This window comes from Salvelinus fontinalis, chromosome 4, assembly GCF_029448725.1.
Source record: "Salvelinus fontinalis isolate EN_2023a chromosome 4, ASM2944872v1, whole genome shotgun sequence".
In the NCBI taxonomy this organism is placed as follows: domain Eukaryota; kingdom Metazoa; phylum Chordata; class Actinopteri; order Salmoniformes; family Salmonidae; genus Salvelinus; species Salvelinus fontinalis.
The window spans coordinates 18,461,922-18,485,813 of record NC_074668.1 but is presented as its reverse complement, the minus strand read 5'-3'; the positions used below and the strand labels follow the sequence as shown (position 1 = coordinate 18,485,813).

The 23,892-nt window shown below is 40.3% G+C and overlaps 1 protein-coding gene across 1 annotated transcript; it reads left to right on the top strand.

The window, feature by feature from the left end:
* On the top strand, positions 1–19,579 carry LOC129853234 (transmembrane channel-like protein 2-B). Its single transcript, XM_055919038.1, has 17 exons — positions 1–143; positions 601–691; positions 3,371–3,452; positions 3,554–3,660; positions 3,822–3,920; positions 8,036–8,178; positions 8,291–8,438; positions 8,650–8,844; positions 9,264–9,443; positions 9,703–9,861; positions 10,080–10,208; positions 10,620–10,687; positions 10,785–11,024; positions 11,102–11,227; positions 11,466–11,544; positions 11,713–11,839; positions 16,020–19,579. Exons 1-17 carry the CDS (start codon positions 118–120, stop codon positions 16,247–16,249), a joined length of 2,229 nt encoding a protein of 742 aa, XP_055775013.1. The 5' UTR covers positions 1–117; the 3' UTR covers positions 16,250–19,579.
* Positions 19,580–23,892: the final 4,313 nt, after the last annotated feature.

Sequence of the window (23,892 nt, the reverse complement as noted above, 5' to 3'; positions counted from 1 at the left end):
TCTTCGGGCGAGTCAGGGGACGAGGATTCTCTGTCAGAGGGGGAGATTGCTGCTCAGAAGGAAGAGGTGGAGGAGAAGAAGAAGCTGATAGCCACTCTAAGGAACAAACCGTGGCGCATGAAGAGGAGGCTTAAACTCCTCAAGTAAACAAAATGGCCACCATCATATGTCATCCTCCACTGATTTCCCATTGGCTGATTGCCTTCACATAGGGACTTGCTCTTGCTGTGCTGTTTTCTCTTTTTTCTATAACTACAGTACTTTACACATTCCTTAAGGCTTACACAATAACTAATGTGTTATTGTGATGTCATCTTATTTATTTTTAAATTAAATTAAAATATAATTGTGTCTTTGATGCTACATTGCCTGATCAAATGTCCACTTATTTTGTGAAATACTTTAATTACTTTATGGAACGACAAAGTAGATCGATTGTCCATTACCCTTTGAACTATTTACGAGTTTTGTGCATTGGCTTTGCTGATTGATGTTCTTTGACCAGCTTCTCACTGATTTGTTGGGGGGTGGTTTATCAAACCAGTGATTGATACTTTTTGTTGGTTGATGGTCATTCTTTTTTGTGTGTTTGAATTGTAGGGAATGCCAGGCGTTTGTGGAGAAGTTTGAGGGGGCTCTGGGAAAGGGCAAAGGGAGGAAGCTCTACGCCTACAAAGTCATAATGGCTAAGGTAACTTTTCCTAGGCCAAGTGTTAACTTTACAACTGAGTCCACAGTCTTAAAGATGAGTTATGTCCTACTGAATCATTATGAATAATTCAAACAAATTATGCATGTATAACTTCAATATGTTAAGACTTAAGTTAGCTGCCCAGTGACACGAGCCTACTAGACGAGCTAAATTACTTCTATGCTCGCTTCGAGGCAAGCAACACTGAAGCGTGCATGAGAGCATCAGCTGTTCCGGATGACTGTGTGATCACGCTCTCCATAGCCGATGTGAGTAAATCCTTTAAACAGGTCAACAGTCACAAGGCCGCAGGGCCAGACAGATTACCAGGACGTGAACTCCGAGCATGAGCTGACCAACTGGGAAGTGTCTTCACTGACATTTTCAACTTGTCCCTGACTGAGTCTGTAATACCAACATGTTTCAAGCAGACCACCATAGTCCCTGTCCCAAGAACACTAAGGTAACCTGACTAAATGACTACCAACCCGTAGCACTCACTTCTGTAGCCATGGAGTGATTTGAAAGGCTGGTCATGGCTCACATCAACAACATTATCCCAGAAACCCTAGACCCACTCCAATTTGCATACCGCCCCAACAGATCCACAGATGATGCAATCTTTATTCCACTCCACACTGCCCTTTCCCACCTGGACAAAAGGAACACCTATGTGAGAATACTATTCATTGACTACAGCTCAATGTTCAACACCATAGTGCCCTCAAAGCTCATCACTAAGCTAAGGACTAAACAGCTCCCTCTGAAACTGGATCCTGGACTTCCTGATTGGCCTCCCCCAGGTGGTAAGGATAGGTAACCTTGTGATTAGAGCGTTGGGCCAGTAACTGAAAGGTTGCTGGCTCGAATCCCCGAGCTGACAAAGTAGAAATCTGTCATTCTGCCCCTGAACAAGGCAGTTAACCAACTGTTCCCCGGTAGGCCGTCATTGTAAATAAGAATTTGTTCTTAACTGGCTTGCCAAGTTAAATAAAGGTTAAATAAAAAAATAAAAATAAAAAACAACACATCTGTCACGCTGATCCTCAACACGGGGACCCCTCAGGGGTGCATGCTCAGTCCTCTGCTGTAGGCACGACTCCATCATCAGCGTCATTAAGTTTGCCGACGACACAACAGTGGTAGGCCTGATCACCGACAACAATGAGACAGCCTATAGGGAGGAGGTCAGAGACCTGGCCGTGTGATGCCAGGATAACAACCTCTCCCTCAACGTGATCAAGACAAAGGAGATGATTGTGGACTACAGGAAAAAGAGGACTGAGCATGCCCCCATTCTCATCGACAGGGCTGTAGTGGAGCAGGTTGAGAGCTTCAAGTTCCTTGGTGTCCAAATCACCAACAAACTAACATGGTCCAAACACACCAAGACAGTCGTGAAGAGGGCACGACAAAGCCTATTTCCCCTCAGGAGAATGAACTGATTTGACATGGGTCCTCAGATCCTCAAAAAGTTATACAGCTGCACCATTGAGAGCATCCTAACTCGTTGCATCACCGCCTGGTATGGCAACTGATCGGCCTCCGGCCGCAAGGCACTACAGAGGGTAGTGCGTACGGCCCAGTACATCACTGGGGCCAAGCTTCCTGCCATCCAGGACCTCTACACCAGGAGGTGTCAGGGGAAGGCCCTAAAAATGGTCAAAGACTCCAGCCACCCTAGTCACAGACTGTTCTCTCTACTACCGCACTGCAAGCGGTACTGGAGAGCCAAGTCTAGGTACAAAAGGCTTCTTAACAGCTTCTATCTCCAAGCCATGAGACTCCTGAACAGCTAATCAAATGGCTACCCAGACTATTTGCATTGCCCCCCCCCACACACTTTATATGCTGCTGCTACTCTCTGTTTATTATCTATGCATAGTCACTTTAACTTTACTTACATGTACATATTACCTCAATTACCTCGACTAACCTGTGCCCTCGCACATTGACTCTGTACCAGTACCACCTGTATATAGACTCACTACTTTTATTTTACTGCGGCTCTTTAATTATTTGCTATTTAGTTTTTTACTTATCTATTATTTACTTAACACTTATTTTTCTTAAAACTGCATTGTTGGTTAAGGGCTTGTAAGTAATTTTACTGTAAGGTCTACACCTGTTATTTGATGTTATTTGACATGGCATGTAAAATACACATTTAACCCTCTAGAGTCTAAGCCCTGTCTAAACCAGGGGACAGGGATGCGGGAAGGGGGGACAGGGGGTCTACGCTAACATATGGAATTGTAGCTATTTATTTTGGGGTTTTATAAAAAAAAATATATATATATATATATATTGGATGAAACGTTGAAAAAAAATGATCAAAAGGAAGTATGTTCTGAAGTTTAGGGTTGTTACATGGTCTGACAAACACCACTCTATCTCTGCCACCTTTCACTGAAGATGCGGAACGGTTATATCGGCAGATGTGGTGGATTGAGACGTAGCCCATGCAAAAACTGATATCTCTAGCTTAAAGAGACGGATTTTGATGGGGATTTTTTTATTATGTTAATTTGATTTCCGCTGGAGCACAGAGATTGTAGGCTAAGGGTTAAATCATAAGTGCACCATAATCTTCATTCTTTTTTCTCATCAGGAACTACACAGTACTTCTGTGATAAACTTTTATTTTCAAATATTCTGTCTTAACCTTTTTCGTTTCAGAAAATGATCAAGTTCAACCGTGACTTTGACAATTTCAAAACAGCCTGTATTCCATGGGAAAGAAAGATTAAAGAGGTTGAGAGTGGGTACCATTATTTAAAGCTATGAGTTTCTGTCTTGTTCATGTAATGTAGTTCTATCTATTCATTATGTAACTTTTGGAGTTTGAACTCTAACCCTCAGGTCACTTTGGGTCATCTGTGGCTTCCTACTTCATCTTCTTGCGGTGGATGTACGGTCTAAACCTGGTCCTGTTTGGGTTAATGTTTGGGCTTGTTGTTCTCCCAGAGGTGAGCAGCTTTTTACCTTAAGCACATAGTCCATTGTCTTGCAAAATATTTGCAGTACATTTGGTCAGCATATGGAGAGATATCGAAGGAGGGACTCACTGTCTCATTCTTACAGTCATTTCCCCACTTCCCTTTCATTTTTCCTTTCTTTCTGTCCCGAGGTGATGATGGGTCTTCCGTATGGGTCTATACCCAGGAAAACTGTTCCCAGAGCGCAGCAGGCCAAAGCCATGGACTACTCCGTCCTCCTTGATTTTGGAGTGAGGATCTTTGGAGTGATGCCATATTTAAAGCACCTTGTTTTGTTTACTTAAGGTTCAGGTTTATTTCATGTGATTGTACATATGAAACAAACATACATAAAATGTGATGTCATACAGTACTTTTAAATTACTGGTAAAAAAAAGGGTAAAAAGTAGATTTTAAGACATTAGGGGTCATACATGTTCATGAATAACAGCATCATATTGCATTGTACCTGCATTGTAACTAAACGCCCACACCAGTAGAAATCCACTTTTTCAAGCTGAAAGACGATGGCCAGAGCTTACCCATGATGTTGCACAGCGATTTAAGTCAATAAGTCATCATTTTAGTCAAAGTATTATATATTCGGGCTTGAAGTGTCAAATCCGAACTGCCAACTTCGTGCAAATCCTATATGACAATCAAATTATTTTCAGCCTACGTTTAGTTTCAGGGCTGGGTTTTACTTGAATGTTACCACCCACCAGCGTGGCATTATTTATTAATCAGAAACAGCTGAGTTATTCCTCTTTGCGCCTGAGATGAGCCAAATAGCCTTGTGTCCACTTGGCTGCCTGAGCTATGGAGCAAATTAAAATAGGCAGTGCAAATGTATGTTTTTGCAAGTCTACTTTTTAAAATCTTTTTTCAGAAAATTATCATAATCCATTGAATAATTTGTCAATTTTCACTTTTATTTGGTGGTCTATTTAAAAAACAAAACAAAACAAATATATACATATAATACCATTTATAAAATAGTTATATATACAGAACCAGTCAAAAGTTTGGACACAGTTTACTCATTCAAGGGTTTTAATTATTTTTACAATTTTCTACATTTTAGAATAATAGTGAAGCCATCAAAACTATGAAATAACACATATGGAATCATGCAGTAACCAAAAATGTGTTAAACAAATCTAAATATATTTGATATTAGTTATTATTCAAAGTAGCCACCCAATGCCTCGATGACAGCTTTGCACACTCTTGGCATTTTCTCAACCAGCTTCATGAGGTAGTTACCTGGAATGCATTTTACTTATCAGGAGTGCCTTGCTAAAAGTTCATTTGTAGAATTTCGTTACATCTTAATAAGTTTGAGCCAATCAGTTGTGTTGTGACAAGCTAGGGTGGTATACAGAAGATAGCCCTATTTGGTAAAAGACCAAGTTCATATTATGGCAAGAACAGCTCAAATAAGCAAAGAGAAACGACAGTCCATCATTACTTTAAGACATGAAGGTCATTCAATCCGGATATTTTCAAGAACTTTGAAAGTTTCTTCAGGTGCAGTCACAAAAACCATCAAGAGCTATGATGAAACTGTCTCTCATGAGGACCGCCACAGGAAAGGAAGACCCAGAGTTACCTCTGCTGCAGAGGATACGTTCACTAGAGTTAACTTCTTATGGCTGCATGGGCACTATTGAGTAGCTTGGATGAAAGGTGCACAGAGGTGCCCAGAGTAAACGGCCTGCTCCTCAGTCATAGTTACTAATATATGCATAGTATTATTAGTATTGGATAGAAAACAATCTGAAGTTTCTAAAACTGTTTGAATTATGTCTGTGAGTATAACAGAACTCATATGGCAGGCAAAAACCTGAGAAGAAATCCAAACAGGAAGTGGAAATTCTGAGGCTGGTCGATTTTCAACCAAGATCCCATTGAAATCACTGCGAGATATGGATGAGTTTGCATTTCCTACGGCTTCCACTAGATGTCAACAGTCTGTAGAACCTTGTCTGATGCCTCTACTGTGAAGGGGGGCTGAATGAGAGGGGAATTAGTCAGGTCTGCCATGACCTGACCATTCTTTGACCATTCTTTGACCGTTCACATGAGAGGGAGCTCTGCTCCATCGCTCATCTGAAGTCAATGTAATTCTCCGGTTGGAACGTTATTCAAGATTTATGTTAAAAACATTCTAAAGATTGATTCAATACATCGTTTTACATGTTTCTACGGACTGTTACGGAACTTTTGGACATTTCGTCAGGTTTTAGTGAACGCGCTTCCCTGACTTGGATTTGTATACCAAACATGCTACAAAAATAGCTATTTGGACATAAATGATGGACATCACCGAAAAAAACAAACATTTCTTGTGGAAGTGGGAGTCCTGGGAGTGCATTCCAACGAAGATCAGCAAAGGTAAGTGAAGATTTATAATGCTTTTTCTGAGTTTTGTTGACTGCATAATTTGGCGGGTAACTGTATGGCTTGCTTTTGTGGCTGAACGCTGTTTTCAGATGATTGAATATTGGGTTTTGCCCTAAAGCTTTTTGAAATCTGACACAGTGGTTGCATTAAGAACAAGTGTATCTTTAATTCTATGTAAAACATGTATCTTTCATCAAAGTTTATGATGAGTATTTCTGTTATTTGACATGGCTCTCTGCAATTTCTCCGGAAATTTTGGAGGCATTTCTGAACATGGCGCCAATGTAAACGGAGGTTTTTTGGATATAAATATGAACTTAATCTAACAAAACATATATGTATTGTGTAACATGAAGTCATATGAGTGTCATCTGATGAAGATCATCAAAGGTTAGTGATTAATCTTATCTCTATTTGTGCTTTTTGTGACTCCTCTCTTTGGCTGGAAAAATGGCAGAATTTTTCTGTGAGTTGCTGGTGACGTAACATATTCGTTTGTGGTGCTTTCGCTGAAAAGCTTATTCGAAATCGGACCGTTTGGTGGGATTAACAACAAGATTACCTTTAAAATGGTATAAGATACATGTATGTTTGAGGAATTTTAATTATGAGATTTCTGTTGTTTGAATATGGCGCCCTGCTGTTGTCATATCGATCCCGTTAACGGGATTGCAGCCATAAGAAGTTTTAACAGCACCTCAGATTGCAGCCCAAATAAATGCTTCACAGAGTTCAAGTAACAGTCACATCACAACATCAACTGTTCAGAGGAGTCTGAATGAATCAGGCCTTCATGGTCGAATTGCTGTAAAGAAACCACTATTAAAGGACACCAATAAGAAGAAGAGACTTGCTTGGGCCAAGAAACACGAACAATGGACATTAGACCGGTGGAAATCTGTCCTTCGGTCTGATGAGTCCAAATTTGAGATATTTGGTTCCAACCGGCGTGTCTTTGTGAGACGCAGAGTAGGTGAACGGATGATCTCCGCATGTGTGGTTCCCACCGTGAAGCATGGAGGAGGAGGTGTGATGGTGTGGGGGTGCTTTTCTGGTGACGCTGTCAGTGATTTATTTAGAATTCAAGGCACACTTAACCAGCATGGCTACAACAGCATTCTGCAGTAAAACGCCATCCCATCTGGTTTACGCTTAATGAGACTATCATTTGTTTTTCAACTGGACAATGACCAACACACCTCCAAGATGTGTAAGGGCTATTTGAGCAAGAAGGAGAGTGATGGAGTGTTGTGTCAGATGACCTGGTCTCCACAATCACCCGACCTCAACCCAATTGAGATGGTTTGGGATGAGTTATACCGCAGAGTGAAGGAAAAGCAGCCAACAAGTGCTCAGCATATGTGGGAACTCCTTCAAGACTGTTGAAAAATCATTCCGGGTGAAGCTGGTTGAGAGAATGCCAAGAGTGTGAAAAGCTGTCATCAAGGCCAAGCGTGGCTACTTTGAAGAATCTAAAATCTAAAATATATTTTTATTTGTTTAACACTTTTTTGGTTACTACATGATTCCACATGTATTATTTCATAGTTTTGATGTTTTCACCCCTCCTCCCCCGAAGATGAATGCTTTGATTGGTGTAATGATAGCTAGAACCCACAAGTGTCTATTCAGATAATGCAAAGGAACCCGCAAAAGAAAATTCAACGAACTTATAGTTAGCTACATGTTATATGTCATTTGCGGCATGAATGATTATGAGCAAAGCTATTGTAGCCTGTCAAATCAATGAATATGTATATTTCAATTTGTGAATATGTGTATGTAGCCTTCGTTATTCTTCGGACAGGAAATGGCATCGAAATAGTGGCGGCAACTTGTTATGGGGGGGTCCTTTAAAGTGTTACACATTTTCAGTACATCAATTGTACTTGTCACTGTCAGCTTAATTTTGGATGAATGACTTGCATATGAACATGATTATTTTTCTTAATTTCACCAGGGCTACTGCAAGTACTCTATTATGTTCTATGGCTACTATAATGACGAACGCACCATCGGACTCCTCCAGTTCAGACTGCCACTGTCCTACCTACTGGTCGGTGTTGGCATCTTCGGCTACAGCCTGATGGTGGTCATTAGAACGTGGGTAAAACACACACACGTGAACATACACATACGCACACAGTAAATACATACTAATCCACATACACGCAAACAGTATCTGAAATATTGATGCCAGCAACCCCCCCCCCAGGATGGCCCGTAACTCGGATGAGGGAGGAGATGGTGGGGACGATGGACAGTTTACCTTCACCTTTAAGATGTTCACCAGCTGGGATTACCTCATTGGGAACCCAGAGACAGCAGACAACAAGTATGCCTCCATCACCACCAGCTTTAAGGTAAACACAGCAGCAGCTAACACTTAGGCCTATCCATAGCTAGTAGAACGACCTTCCACTAGCTTGGCACAAGATACTGTTGTTTATGCATAACTTTGTTCTACAAATATCCATTTGTTCTACAAATATCCATACATGTACGGGCCTAGACACTTACTATCTTCAACCATAGTATCCACTGTGTTTCTCACTAATCGACTGTTCTCGGTAGGAATCCATAGTAGACGAACAGGAGAACCAGAAGGATGAGAACATCCACTTGCGGAGGTTCCTGCGGGTTCTAGCCAATCTTTTCATTCTCTGCAGCCTGGGGGGCAGCGGCTTCCTCATCTATTTTGTGGTCAAGAGGTCTCAGGACTTTGCAAAACTAGATCAGAATACGCTCTCCTGGTATGAAAAGAATGAGGCAGGTTGAGTTGTTATGATGCTGTGCTATGGTTCGTCTAGTCAAAAGGAGTGAGCCAGAAATGTACATTTGGTGTTTGTCCTGTTTTCTTCAGTTGTAGGTTGTTGTGCTATTATCTGGGTTGTCATGATAGTCAAAATTATAACATTTATAAAATATATATATCACACCACACTTTACACTTAAAATAAAAATACTTAATAACTTTCATGAATAAGCCACTAAAAATTATTACATGTTTATAAATGATATGATACATGTTTTACATGTTTATGAATGTACTGCTTATAATGCTTATAAATGCTAATACATCTTTATAAAGAAATACTAATTTAATAATAGTATGTTCACTATTTGATGCTTATATTATTTATTTTTTCGGTCTTCATCCTGGTGATTGGATGTGTTTTACTTTCCAGGTGGAGGTTGTGATGTCACTGCTGGGGCTGGTGTGCCCCCCTCTCTTTGAGACTATCGCTGAGCTGGAGGAGTACCACCCTCGTATCGCCCTCAAGTGGCAGCTGGGCCGCATCTTTGCCCTGTTCCTTGGGAACCTCTACACCTTCCTGTTCGCCCTGTTTGATGATGTCAACGAAAAGGTACCAGACAATGTGTCAGTGTTATGTACCTGCAAATGCATGTTTGTGTGTTTATTCACCTGTGTGTGTGTTTGTGTGTGTGTGTGTGTGTGTGTGTGTGTGTGTGTGTGTGTGTGTGTGTGTGTGTGTGTGTGTGTGTGTGTGTGTGTGTGTGTGTGTGTGTGTGTGTGTGTGTGTGTGTGTGTGTGTGTGTGTGTTCCGTACATGTATATTTTACTTACTCACCTGAACCTGTCTTTGTGTGTTAACATGTGTACAGTTGGAACAGGAGAAGTATATTAAGAATGCCACTATCTGGGGTCTGAAGGAGTACTATGCCAACTACAGCACCTACCACAACACTACTGACATCCCCCCTCCGGAGATCCCTCCTGCTGATGTCATCAGAGGGCCGTGCTGGGAGACCGACGTTGGCATAGTGAGGATTACCCGTGTTCTTCCTCCGTTTTCCCTTTATTACTAAACATAGCGGTGGCAGACCACCGTTTTTTATTCTTTTGTTTTTCCTCCTGGGTTTTCCTCCACCTAACCTGGGCAGCCCATAAAGTTCCTGTCATTGTGCACCAGTGATGAGACTGAGGCTGTGTGACATGCTGGGCGTTTCATGTTTAGTTTCCCTTCTGTGCTGCCCTCTAGGAGTTTGTGAAGCTCACCGTCTCTGACATCCAGGTGACATATCTGACCATCCTCATTGGTGACTTTGTGCGAGCCGTGATTGTGCGTTTCCTCAACTATTGCTGGTGCTGGGACCTGGAGGCTGGATTTGTACGTGCTAGGCTTCCGAAGCATAACATAACTACTGTTCTACTGTGTGTGTGTGTGTGTTTTGGTAGTACTTTACATTACAGTATGGGATAAAGTGGTAATAACATGTATGGAAGTATGGTAAAGGTATACTTACTCACTATCAATACAATCCAGCACTGCTATATTGCTCTTTACTTTGTTTTTCTTTGCTTATTGTATGTGTGAGAACAAGTAAACTTGATACCACACAGCGACATCTGGCACGATAGGTGATCCTTCACATTCACCAAGACACAGGACACTGCCCTGGGAAGTTAATTACTGAGAGAGAGAAAGAGGGAGAGAGAAAGGGGGGACGATGAACAGAATTACATTTACATTATTTATATTATGCATTGCACTATTTAAAATATTTATATGTGATTCTAGCCGTCTTATGGAGAGTTTGACATTAGCGGCAACGTGCTCGGATTAATCTTCAATCAAGGAATGATTTGGTGAGTAAATATGAGACACCACATAAACCATCAACACATTTCCACTCACCCTGTAAGTTGTGTTTATCACATATTTCTGTATCTGTGTTTGTTTCAGGATGGGTGCGTTCTACGCCCCTGGCCTGGTAGGGCTGAACGTCCTGCGTCTCCTCTCCTCGATGTACTACCAGTGCTGGGCCGTGATGAGCTGTAACGTTCCCCATGAGAGGGTCTTCAAGGCCTCCAAATCCAACAACTTCTACATGGGCCTCCTCCTCCTGGTGCTCTTCCTCAGCCTTCTGCCTGTGGTTTACACCATAATGACCCTGCCGCCCTCCTCTGACTGTGGCCCCTTCAGGTGTCTCTCATGCACACACACACGCACGCACACATACACACTAGGCACACATCTAATGCTGGTCTCTTGTCTACTAGTGGAAGGGCGCAAATGTATGATGTTGTCATGGAGACTATAGAGAAGGACCTACCAGCGTTCATTGGTAATATCTTCACCTACGCAACTAATCCTGGGCTGATCATACCAGCTGTGCTGCTGATGGTGTATGTACACACACACACGCACGCACGCACACACACACACACACACACACACACACACACACACACACACACACACACACACACACACACACACACACACACACACACACACACACACACACACACACACACACACACACACACACACACACACACACACACACTAAAGCAAACACGTATATTGTCATAGTAACATACACATGCTCATCATATCAAGAGTTCTGTGATCCTGTTTCAGGTTGGCCATCTACTATCTGAATGCGACCTCCAAAAACTATCAAAATGCCAACCTGGAACTGAAGAGGAAGATGCAAATGGTAAATGACCATGAGCAACTGAGCTGCCGTCTCTCAGGACTTAAATCCTATACTGTAAATAATGACATGTTATTCAGTACTGTAAGTTAACTGCATGTACGTAATGCTGAAGTGGTGTGTAAATATGAATGCAGCAACACCAACAGTATAATCTGTGGTTGTGTTTAGGCTAGAGATGAGGAGAAGAACCGGAGGAACAACAAGGAGAGTACCAACCAGGTGATGCATGACCTGGTTGGCCTTCTTCCCAACCGCTCTCTAATCCCCCCTCCTACGGAAGAAGCACCCCCACCAGGTCAGTTCACATAGCCTACTCTACCTTCCTACCATCTCCACTCAGCACCACTTGGTGGTTGGATGTTTTTTTGGCATTAGGAAAAAAATGTGAACCCACTTCAAAGAACAATAGAAGAAACCGTTTGTTTTGAGTGAATTGTATCATAATATCGCTCCGAAGAAGAGCTGTCAAAAAGTATTCACACAACTTGACTTTTTCCACATTTTGTTGTGTTACAGCCTAAATTTAAAATGGATTAAATTTAGATTTTGTGTCACTGGCCTACACACAATACCCCATAATGTCAAAGTGGAATTATGTTTTACATTTTTTAAAGCAAATTAATTAATAACAAAAAGCTGAAATGTCTCACTTCAGTAAGTATTCAACCCCTTTGTTTTGGAAAGCCTAAATATATTCAGGAGGAAATATCTGCTTAACAAGTCACATAATAAGTTGCATGGACTCATTCTCTGTGCAATAATAGTGTTTAACATGATTTTTGAATGATTACCTCAACTCTGTACCCCACACATACAATTATCTGTAAGGTCTCTGTCGAGCAGTGAATTTCAAACACAGATAATTGCATTTTTTGCCCTCTCACCATTATTTGCTCTCTCACCTTAGTTTATACAGTGCTTTCAGAAAGTATTCAAACCCCTTGACTTTTTCCACATTTTATAACGTTACAGCCTTATTCTAAAATAGATTACATGTTTTTTTGCCCTCATCAATCTACACACAATACCCCATAATGACAAAGCAAAAACAGGTTTTAGAAATGTGTACAAATGTATTAAAAATAAAAATTGACATTTTACATTTACATAAGTATTCAGACCCTTTACTCAGTACTTTGTTGAAGCAGCTTTGGTAGCAATTGCACATTGAGTCTTCTTGGGTATGACGCTACAAGATTGGCACACCTGTATTTGGGGAGTTTCTCCCATTCTTCTCTGCAGAACCTCTCAAGCTCTGTCAGGTTGGATGGGGAATGTTGCTGCACAGCTATTTTCAGGTCTCTCCAGAGATGTTCGATCGGGTTCAACTCCAGGCTCTGGCTGGGCCACTCAAGGACATTCTGAGACTTGTCCCAAAGCCACTCCTGCGTTGTCTTGGCTGTGTGCTTAGGGTTGCTGTCCTGTTGGAAGGTGAACCTTCACCCCAGTCTGAGGTCCTGAGCACTCTGGAGCAGATTTTCATCAAGGATCTCTCTGTACTTTGCTCCTTTTATTTTTCACTCGATCTTGACTAGTCTCACAGTTCCTAAAAAGCATCCCCACAGCATGATGCTGTCACCACCATGCTTCACCGTAGGGATGGTGCCAGACGTGACACTTGGCATTCAGGCCAAAGAGTTCAATCTTGGTTTCATTAGACCAGAGAATCTTGTTTCTCATGGTCTGAGAGTCTTTAGGTGCCTTTTGGCAAACTCCAAGCGGGCTGTCATGTGCCTTTTACTGAGGAGTGTCTTCCGTCTGGCCACTCTACCATAAAGACCTGATTGGTGGAGTGCTGCAGAGATGGTTGTCCTTCTGGAAGCTTCCCCCATCCCCGTCAGAGTGACCATCGAGTTCTTGGTCACCTCCCTGACCAAAGCCCTTCTCCCCCAATTGCTCAGTTTGGGCGGGGAGCCAGCTCTAGGAAGAGTCTTGGTGGTTCCAAACTTCTTCCATTTTTGTAATGATGGAGGCCACTGTGTTCTTGGGCACCTTCAATGCAGAAGAAATGTTTTGGTACCCTTCCCCAGATCTGTGCCTCGACACAATCCTCTTTCGAAGCTTTTCGGACAATTCCTTCGACCTCATGACTTGGTTTTTACTTTGACATGCACTGTCAACTGTAGGACCTTATGTAGACAGGTGTGTGCCTTTCCATATCATGTCCAATCAATTGAGTGTACCACAGGTGGACTCCCATCAAATTGTAGAAAAATGATGCACCTGAGCTCAATTTCGAGTCTCATAGCAAAGTGTCTGAATACTTATATAAATAAGCTGTTTCTGTTTATTTTTTTACAAATTTGCTAAAAACCTGTTTTCACTTGGTCATTATGGGGTTATTGTGTGTAGATTGCTGAGGATTTTTATTTATTTAAGCAATTTTAGACCAAGCTGTAACTTAAGAAAATGTGGAAAAGGTCAAGGGGTCTGAATACTTTCTAAAGGCCTTGCCACCGTGAAATATAGGCCTACGGTCGAGACAATAAGAAGACACAGAGGGAGAATGAATTCAACAACACCTTTGTTTAATCACAAAATGGAGAGCAACATCGTTCAGATGGAGTCCACAATGCATATGCATATTGCATGTAACAAACAGTTACATGGCCTACAGGAAGGTCAATCAAGTTAATGTCTCTGACATTTTCAGACGACTATTGATTTAGTTATCACAAGTTATCACAAGTCACAAAGAAAATAGCACTATTTCAACTTCAACATCATCAATCAAATCACTTATGCTTAGTCTAATACAGTGACAACTAGATTCCCAAAACAATTTAGTCCAATTGATGTAAGCTAAATATCAGGTGGCTGTCCATGTTACTGATTTCTCTGTGTGTGTGTGTGTGTGTGTGTGTGTGTGTGTGTGTGTGTGTGTGTGTGTGTGTGTGTGTGTGTGTGTGTGTGTGTGTGTGTGTGTGTGTGTGTGTGTGTGTGTGTGTGTGTGTGTGTGTGTGTGCATAAGTAGAAAAAACATGTTGACTCTCCCTACTTGTAGAGAAATGCCAATGCCATCCTCCTTTCCTTCATGTTGCCAAAACGGTCTTTTACCCTGTCATACAGGACACACTTTTAGTTCGTGTTTTCCTAGACTCCCTGACTAAAATGCTTGCTCGCAAGCCTAACTTTCCTTCATGGGCAACGATGAGCCAGCTAGTTAACATTAGCCTACTACATCTAGCTACATATTAAACTTCTATCCTCTCAGGCCAGGGGCATAATGTATGATTTTATCGTTGATTCCCAATCGCCGTTATAATCATTGGCCATTATGGAGAATTAAGTAAAACTACAAGTCCAAATCCCTATCTCCATTCATGGCTAATTTAGGAAAGTGACAATTTTAACTAGCTAGCTATCCACCAGAGTACAACAACACAACGAGATTTAACAATTCAATTTTTTTCTGTCAGTGATGTTTTGCTTTTGATGTTTTACGTCTGTAATATGATTGGTGTGAAGCCAAATCCAAACGGATTTCCCATGACACTTTTTTTTGGTGCGCCAAGACGATTCACAGTTGAGCTCGCTCAGTTTAGCTAAATGCTGATTGGCTATTTTAATCAAGGGAGGCCACATGCTCGCTGGCTTCCCTTGCATTCAATGCTACTGGTGGCAACAATATCCTACTCTTTTTGACCAGACAGCATCAGATAGCTGGGCTACACATACAGAGACAAAGGGGAGATGTTTCGCTCGCTTGGATGCTTTCTCCGATGAGATATATTCAGCCTCTTACGAATTGAAGGGACATTCTGAAACACAGAGAGACAAAAGGTACATAATTTTATGTATTTGTTATTTTTTTCTTTTTTCTTTTTTGGTGGTGGCTGCATTATGTTATGGGTATGCTTGTCATTGGCAAGGACTAGGGAGTTAAAATAAAAAAAATAAATACATGGAATAGAGCCAAGCACAGGCAAAATCCTATAGGAAAACCTGGTTCAGTCTGCTTTCCAACAGACACTGGGAGACAAATTAACATTTAAGCATGGCAATAACCTAAAACACAAGGCCAAATATACACTGGAGTTGCTTACCATGACAACATTGAATATTCCTGAGTGGCGTAGTTACAGTTTTGACTTAAATCAGCTTGAAACTCTATGGCAAGATGTGAAAATGTCTGTCTAGCAATGATCAACAACCAACTTGACAGAGCATGAATACTTTTTGAAAGAATAATGTGCAAATACTGTGCAGTCCAGGTGTGCAAAGCTCTTAGAGACCTACCCAGAAAGACTGATTATAACATGCGTTGACTCAGGGGCGTGAATACTTATGTATTTAATTTTTTTAATGGAAAACAAAAATCTAAGAACATGTTTTCACTTTTTCATTATGGGGTATTATGTGTAGGTGGGTAAGAAAAAAAAATATTTGATCCATTTTGAATTCAGGTTGTAACACAATAATATGTGGAATAAGTAGCTGTACATACACCCCATTTTTCGCTTTTGCTTTTTCAGACAACATGAGCGAGAAGGGCAGCACATTTCCCAAGGTGGCAAAACGTCCAGGAGCAGCTGTCAATGTCAAGGGGGTTAACCTTCAGAAGGATGTTTCATTGGCTGCACCAAACTCCCGAGTGGCTGTGACCCGCCCCCCAGGCCCAAGGGGGCCGCCTGGAAACGCCAGAGGACCACCCCCAGGGCCGGGAAGGGGCAGAGGGAGGGGTGCACCTCCTCCTAGATGCTAATTAGGTGAAAAACAGGGTGCTAAGATGTCCACACCACCCTCACAAATCAGGATTTACAAAAGCAAGAAAACGGACTAAAACACTCGGACTTAAGAAAAGTTTCTTGCCGTTTTCCCTTGCAAAACGTTTTGTGTTGCATGTTATAATGAAAAAGACCCTAGGAATCTGGCCAAAAGTCTAAAGCCTGTAGGCAGTATTTGTAACACCCTCACAATCATGACATAACAGCATCCTAAATCCTATTTATAGACAAACAGATGATCAGATTGTCTGTGACCAATTTAGGGAAAGCTTATTTAGACTACTGAGTGTCACAGCACGCTGTAAAACATTAGTAAATATTAGCTTCAATATTTGAATAACTTACTTCTTATTTATGTGTTCAAAAAGCATGATATTCAGAAATGTTAGTTTAATTAAATATCCTGCAACATCTGAATGACTATTTGTGAGTGAAAACTACAACAAAGGAAATTGTGTTTAATTTACTCCATATTCATAATATTTCTATCAACTTAAGAATTCTACGTTTTTGCAACAACTTGCCATTTGGTTCCGTTTGTATATTGTGGGTAATTCAAATTTGTTAGACTTTATAATACTTTTACACAATGTTGTATGCGTGTTTGAAGTATATTTCTACATTAGTGTTGAACTGAAATGCTCAAATCAACATGCAACAATGTTTTACACGGCGATGTTGGGTAACCTTGTTGAACGTGATGTTCTGAAAATGCTTTTAAAACATAATATTATACGTTTTTCCAATGCCTAGCGCAAGGCCCGTTCCATGTCATTTCAGCAACCCATGACACCCACCATCTCAGATTGTCCTGTAGTTAGAAACAGATAAGATTAACATTCCTGCAACATTATTTGGTTGAAATATAATTAGATCTCTGAGAAATTAAGCTAATTGATTGCACCCAAATTGGCCATTTTAATTGATAGGATTCATATAATATTCAATAAATATAGTACCCAACATCCGATTTACACAAAACTTGTTTCTAACATTGAGTAAGACATGAGGAATCCAAAGAAATTGTCAAAAGCTACCCACGGACCCTCCACACCAATCCCACCCTAACAATGAATATACAGTATCAGTTCTCTATGTCTGACAAGTAGTATGGAGCTGCGGCTTGGAGTATTGTTTCTTCATCCTATGTAATGTATTCTCAGTGATTTTGGTGAAGTTTTTTTCCCTTGTTTCCGAGAAATTAGTAATTGAAGTTGTTACATCCTGATTTTACCAGGTGCTGACCTAGGAGAGGCTAGCTATCGAGCTGGGCTAGAAACAACTGGCTAGAATAACTAGTATTCAGTTGATGCAACCTAGCTATCTAGGTGTCTGTTCTAAAAGAGTTACCTACAGACATGTAGAGTTGTTAACAGTGCCCACTAATATCAAATCAATTGCAGCTAGTTGTGAGACTAACCAAAAAAGTCCTACACTGTAGCAAGCTATTCCGGTAATGTCACTAGCAAGCAAAATATCCATCAATAAAAGCTGAGCTTGCCATTGTTTTGGTCTAGCTGTCTTGCACAGTTGATCTTTTTTTGTAAATTTATAGTTCATGCCATGTTACCTGGCTAGACTTGAACAGAATAGTCTTCTAAAAAGGCACTTATTTTCATATTTGTTTTATTAGTATCCTTGAAAAGATTATCAAGGCTACTAACGTGCATTGTAACATAAATATTAGTTTTCAGCAGTTGTAAGGGTAGGAATGTTGTTGGAAAATTCTTGCACAGGGACACTCGAAGTCAATCTTAAATTATTCATTGTTTATTGTCAGCGCGCTGGAGAGGTTCCAACCAACTCAATGCATCATAATATACATGTCAATCAGGAGCTCTCTCTGGGCAGACCCAGCAGTTGTTTTATATACGCTATACACAGATAAGTTATATTTGCATGATTTAGCATAATTAATTAATCATTACCGTTTTGTTTCATTCATGCGATCGACCAATTCTGGTTCATAACATGTGACAGATTCACACCTCACAAGGCTTCTCCTCTCTAAGCTGAGACCTTGAAACTGAGACATCTTTAGTTTGTTATCAAAACAAGGTCTGGGTGTACTGCCAAATTGCAGCTGCTGATAAGAGGAGGATTTGTTCAGTGAACCACTTGCATGAACACAGAAATTGGTTTATAGAACAGAACATGAATAGAACACAGAAATTAGTTATACGAAAAGCACAAACATTAAAATTCCCATTACATTCCATCCTCTTATCACTATGTGTGATAATAATTGTTACATTTTAATGTAAGCATTTTGATTTTAGCTTCTATATCAAAATATTCTATACTCTATTAAAGTAATGGAAATCAACACAGAAAAAAAACAGACACTTCATCATTTCAAAACCTTCATTTTGGGTTCGACAATCCACTTAGTATGGTAATACTATAATCATAATAAAGGCTATAATTTATTAATTGGATTGAGAATCAAAAATACACAATGGATCTGTAGATTCAGAGGTGAATAAATCTGTCAATGTTAACCATTGTTTCCATATTTCTTACCACAGTCGGATTGCATTGACCTATGTTTTCACTAACTGTCCCTGGGACATTCACCTAGTCAAAATATAAAACCCAGTTGTTTAACTTGCTCATCAGCTCAGTCTTCCACATAATGTAAACAGGTTAAGGGTTTAGATGACCTTACCCTCAACTTGTTAAAATAAAACAACCTTCAATCATTACTCATTGTCTGTACCTACAGGGGGAAATGGGGGCTCATCCAGAATTGGCATCTAACTGTTTCACCATCCTCTGGAGGAGTAGAAAACAAGATAGCTGCCAAAATCCTATCAGCCAGAGAGGCACATCGTCTTACAGCATGTTAATAACATTTCACAGGGAAGAGAGAGAGAACACATGTTATAACAGTTTCACACCAACCTTTCGAAGAATGAGATTGGGGCAAGGTTAGCCCAAGCTACAATCTAGTGTCTCTCCTCGCGTATTTAGGGCACAGCTCTGTCTCTAGAAGCCACCCCTTTCCAAATCATAATTGTAATTATTGATATATTATCCAACCCAAATTTAGAATGACAGTCCTTAGTGCTTCACGTTGGTTCTATCACTTTAATTTAAGATCCTCACTTTTCTCATCACTTGTGGTAATGACAGATTTGTATTTAAATGCACCCCTATCACCTTGGCGATCTCACTGAGGCATTACAGGTCAGGGAATCAGAGGGCTAATCCTTAGGGAAAAATCCTGACCATCCAGCAGACCCAATCTGGTGAGACTTGTTATTGAAGCAGTACAAAAACAAAGTAAAGAAAACAACAACAGCAATACACACATATCACACGAGGTGGGGGATTTTTTTTTTTTTTTTTTTTTTTTAACATATTTACCAAAGGGCCCCAGGGGACCGGTAATTCCCCCTTTGGACACATGACTCACATTGTGATTCACGTGTCTGAAAAAAACAACAACACTGGCTGTTGAATCAAAAATAAACAAATGAGAATAAATCAAATTGAATTATCTATGGATAACTCCATCAGGAAATAATTGGATCCCATAAGGTAATGGTAAAATAGACTAGAGACAACTCTCTCTCTGTCCTTCTTACGGTTAGAATCACACATAGGACTATTGATAAATTATAAACTTCTTCTTAATTATTTGTTTTTACATAGCCCATAAAAAAATGTATCCTGTCTTCCTAGTAGGGGTGATCAGGTCTCACCAAGAAGTCAGAACAGAGGTCAGTCAGCCCTTTTAAGTGAGAGTTTGTTTCCCTGTACCTCAGACATTATTTAAAGATATTTCAAACATTGTGTGTATCAGGTTTACATTAGGTTTTTCAGTACATTTCTTCTAATCAAGAGAATTTACATGTGCGCAACCAAAACTCTGACAATAGAAACTTTCAGTTGTGTACAGCATCCTTTCTAACCCGTGAAAAACCCACTAAAACAAAATAAAAAGACCCCACACTCCTAAATCAAACAGAGTACGAACCACTAACAAATATACATTAACAGGTGGGTTGTGTGTGGATGCTGGCATGTGTGTGGCAAAAATTGTAGGGTAAACACAAACAACATGGCCAGGCCTTGCTTAATTTTGGAGGACCCTTAAAACTTTTAACTGCTCTCCCAAGACACCTGCCTCAGGAAGTCCTTTGAAAGGGAGAGATACAGAATCATTGATAAACATGAAAAGAAAACTTGGTAACGGACATTCCATCAGTCCTGGAAAACATCAAATAAACATGTACTTTGTTTTCACTATGCTACATTTTAATCAGTCCAAAAAATTCTTCATCATTAATCGAATTTACTGCTCTCTTGTAATCTTAATATTTTTGACCTGTTGACATACAATTATTTACAAACTGTCCCAAATTTCCCCACTGTGCCTCTCACAGCCTTTTTGAGTTCAGTGTGTACTGGCAGCTATCTATTGTTCCACAGGAAGGTTATCTCTAACCCAAACAACAGATGACGTAAACACGAGAGCAATGGACCTAGCCTTGAAGAGTGAGCAGCCTCTAATTTGATATCAGGCCTAATGCTCAATCCCTCTGTTTTACTCCTTCAAATTACTAAAATATTACATTATTGGATTGCTATCTGAAAGCCAATAACCAGTCTTTGTTACTTTCACTAGTCTCCATAATCTTTCCTTCAACTAGGACTCCCTTCTTCCCAATAGGAATACCTCATCACTACTGCTTAAAACACACAGATCACTCTCAAACCACATTTAGCGTTTTCCCCTATTGCAAGGGTTAAGACAAAACAAAACAAACATGATAACTTTCCCCATATTGGAAAGCATTGTTTTCATTTTAGTATACCTTCAAAAAGTTACTCTATATTGTTATTTCCAATCTCTGTTGGATATTCTTCAATATTTATTAAATGTCTATTATTTTAAGATTCATATGTAATTCCTTGTAGGGATCATTATGTATTACAGTTTTTCTCAATTGCTAAAACACAATTTCTGAAACCTTGCTCCATTTCCTTAAAACATTAAACACAAAACCTCATCTTCAAGCACTATTTACATAACCTCTGGCTCCTCTCGCAAAATGAAACATTTGCCTCAAAACAGTTTTACCTGTGTTCAAAAAATCAAAAAATCAAACATAAACAAAGTGATCAAAATGATATACACTCTCAAGCAGTCAGTAAACAATACACTGAAAAAAAGAAAACACATTGTTCAAAACATACAATTCTCCGGGAAAAGTACATTTTTAATCTAAAAAAATATTCATATTTTTCCATCATTGTCTTTTGATGAACGAAAACATGTTCTATCATAGTAGCTCAAAATTGATGAGAAATTACTACTCTGCTTTGCTCTTTGCAATTTGTTTTTTTTGTTCTTCCTCCTCCTTGTACCCCTATTTTTACAGTACTGTACCCTGCATCTCACAAACGTGTCCTTTGTCTCTGTGATACTGTAATTATTGTTCTTTGTTGATATGACCCTGCAACCAGTCAAAATCTATTGAGCAGTCAGTACTGTTAATAAATGGAAAGCGCAATGTTCAGGGCCATACAATTTGTCCATTGTACAGTATACAGCCTACAATGCACTGTACTACAGTATACAGCCTACAATGCACTGTACTACAGTATACAGCCTACAATGCACTGTACTACAGTATACAATACTAAAAGGGACAAAAATCAAAGGAGTAAACATGTGATCAATGTGCTTCTTCTTGTCTTTGGGCTGGGTCAGGCCAGAGCACTTCCTCGACATCACAAGCAATATTGTCCCTCCTGAGGCAACGGGGGAAGAAGCCTCTTGTGTGCCGTATCCAGCCCTGACATGATTCCTCACCTATATCACCACAGGCTAAATCCATGGCTTGCAGCAGATTTACTCTGGTGTAGGGTTGTCTATCATACACTTTCCATCTCCAAGAGGAGAAAAACTCCTCAATCGGATTCAGGAAAGGCGAGTATGGAGGGAGGTACAAGTTCATAAACTGCCCATTGATGTTAAACCATTCCCTTACCTGAGCAGCTCGGTGGAAACTGACATTGTCCCACACTATCACATAGGTGGGAATGGGATTCTCATTTAGCTCTTGACCCTGCTGCTCTTGAACCTGCTGCTCAAATAAAATATCTCTTAGATTGGCAATAAATCTTAGAAGGTGCTGGGTCTTATATGGCCCGAGTGTAACATGGTGATGTAGAACACCATGGTTGCTGATAGCAGCACAGATTGTGACATTGCCACCTCGTTGACCAGGGACTTCAACAATGGCCCGCTGTCCAATCATGTTTCGGCCTCTCCTTCTCCTCTTTGTTAGATTGAAGGCTGCTTCATCGACAAAGATGAACTCATGGGGTCTGTCCAAGGATTCCATATCAAATATTGTCTGTGTAGAAATACAATATACTGTATGTAGGATTTTGTAAGTCGTACAGAGACAGTGCTATACTGTAGAGTACAATAAGGCTTCCGATTCACATACATTGTATGTACTGAAGAGTAATGTCATTCACATAGTATGTGTTAGTACTGTAGACAATCTGAATTACAGTAAATGTTTCTGAATGTACACTTGCACATACTGAGCTCGCAGTTCTTTCACCCTTGGTGAGTTGCGCTCAAAAGGTACTCTGTATACTTGTTTCATTCGCATCCTGTTATGATGGAGGTAATGTAACCAAACATACTAAATGGAGTGGCATGGATAATATAATACGTTTTGCTCTGAGACCAGGTTGTCCCTCTACAGTATTCTGTGGGAAGGAGCTAGTATACACTTTTTTTGGTCAATTGTGGAAATGCTCACACTGTCGATTCCCTGGAAGTGTGTGTTGTCTTGTATCACTCGTTCCTGGATTTCTCTGAGTCGTATTGCATTATCTTGAAGGACCATGCCAACTATAACAGCCTCTTGCTCCCGAGTGAATATAGCTGTCCTTCCACCTGCATGTGGCAGCCTTGCAATTCTACAAAAAGTAGTTGTGCAGTTACAAAACATATTAATGTAGTACAAGACATACAGTGATTAACTTTACAAATGTCTATTGAAACAGCTGCATATAGTGTAGTACAGTAAATTTGCAATTACAAAAATACAGTAGTATACTGTACCTGTTCTCTTCTCTGAATGTCCTTACCATGGTGGACACAGAAAATCGGCTCAAATTGGGTTGCACTCTAAGTCCTGCTTCCCTCATTGTCAGTCCATGGACAAGAACATGGTCTATAACTGATGCTCGAATTTCATCAGATATTTCCACTCTTTGTCTTCCTCTTCCTCTTTGTCCTCCTCTTCCTCTTTCTTGCCCTCCTCCTCGTCACCCACCTCACATACGCACTCGTCCTCGTCCTCTCACATTGTTTCTTCTATCCATTCTCAGACTTTCTCTTTCCCACCTTCAACAACCTGTTTGCTCTCTGAACTGGCTTATATTGGTTGTGTCGCATCATTTGAAACAGGTTAAATCAATTTTGAGTGGTTGTGTTCAATCAATGACATGTGTTCTCTATTTGTATTTGATTGTTGCCACTTGTGTTTACCAGTATGGATGACATGTGCATTAGAGTGCAGAATGTGTTTTGAGAATGAGAATGTGTTTAGAGTTTTGCTGAAAAGTCTAAGTGAGATCTGCAAAT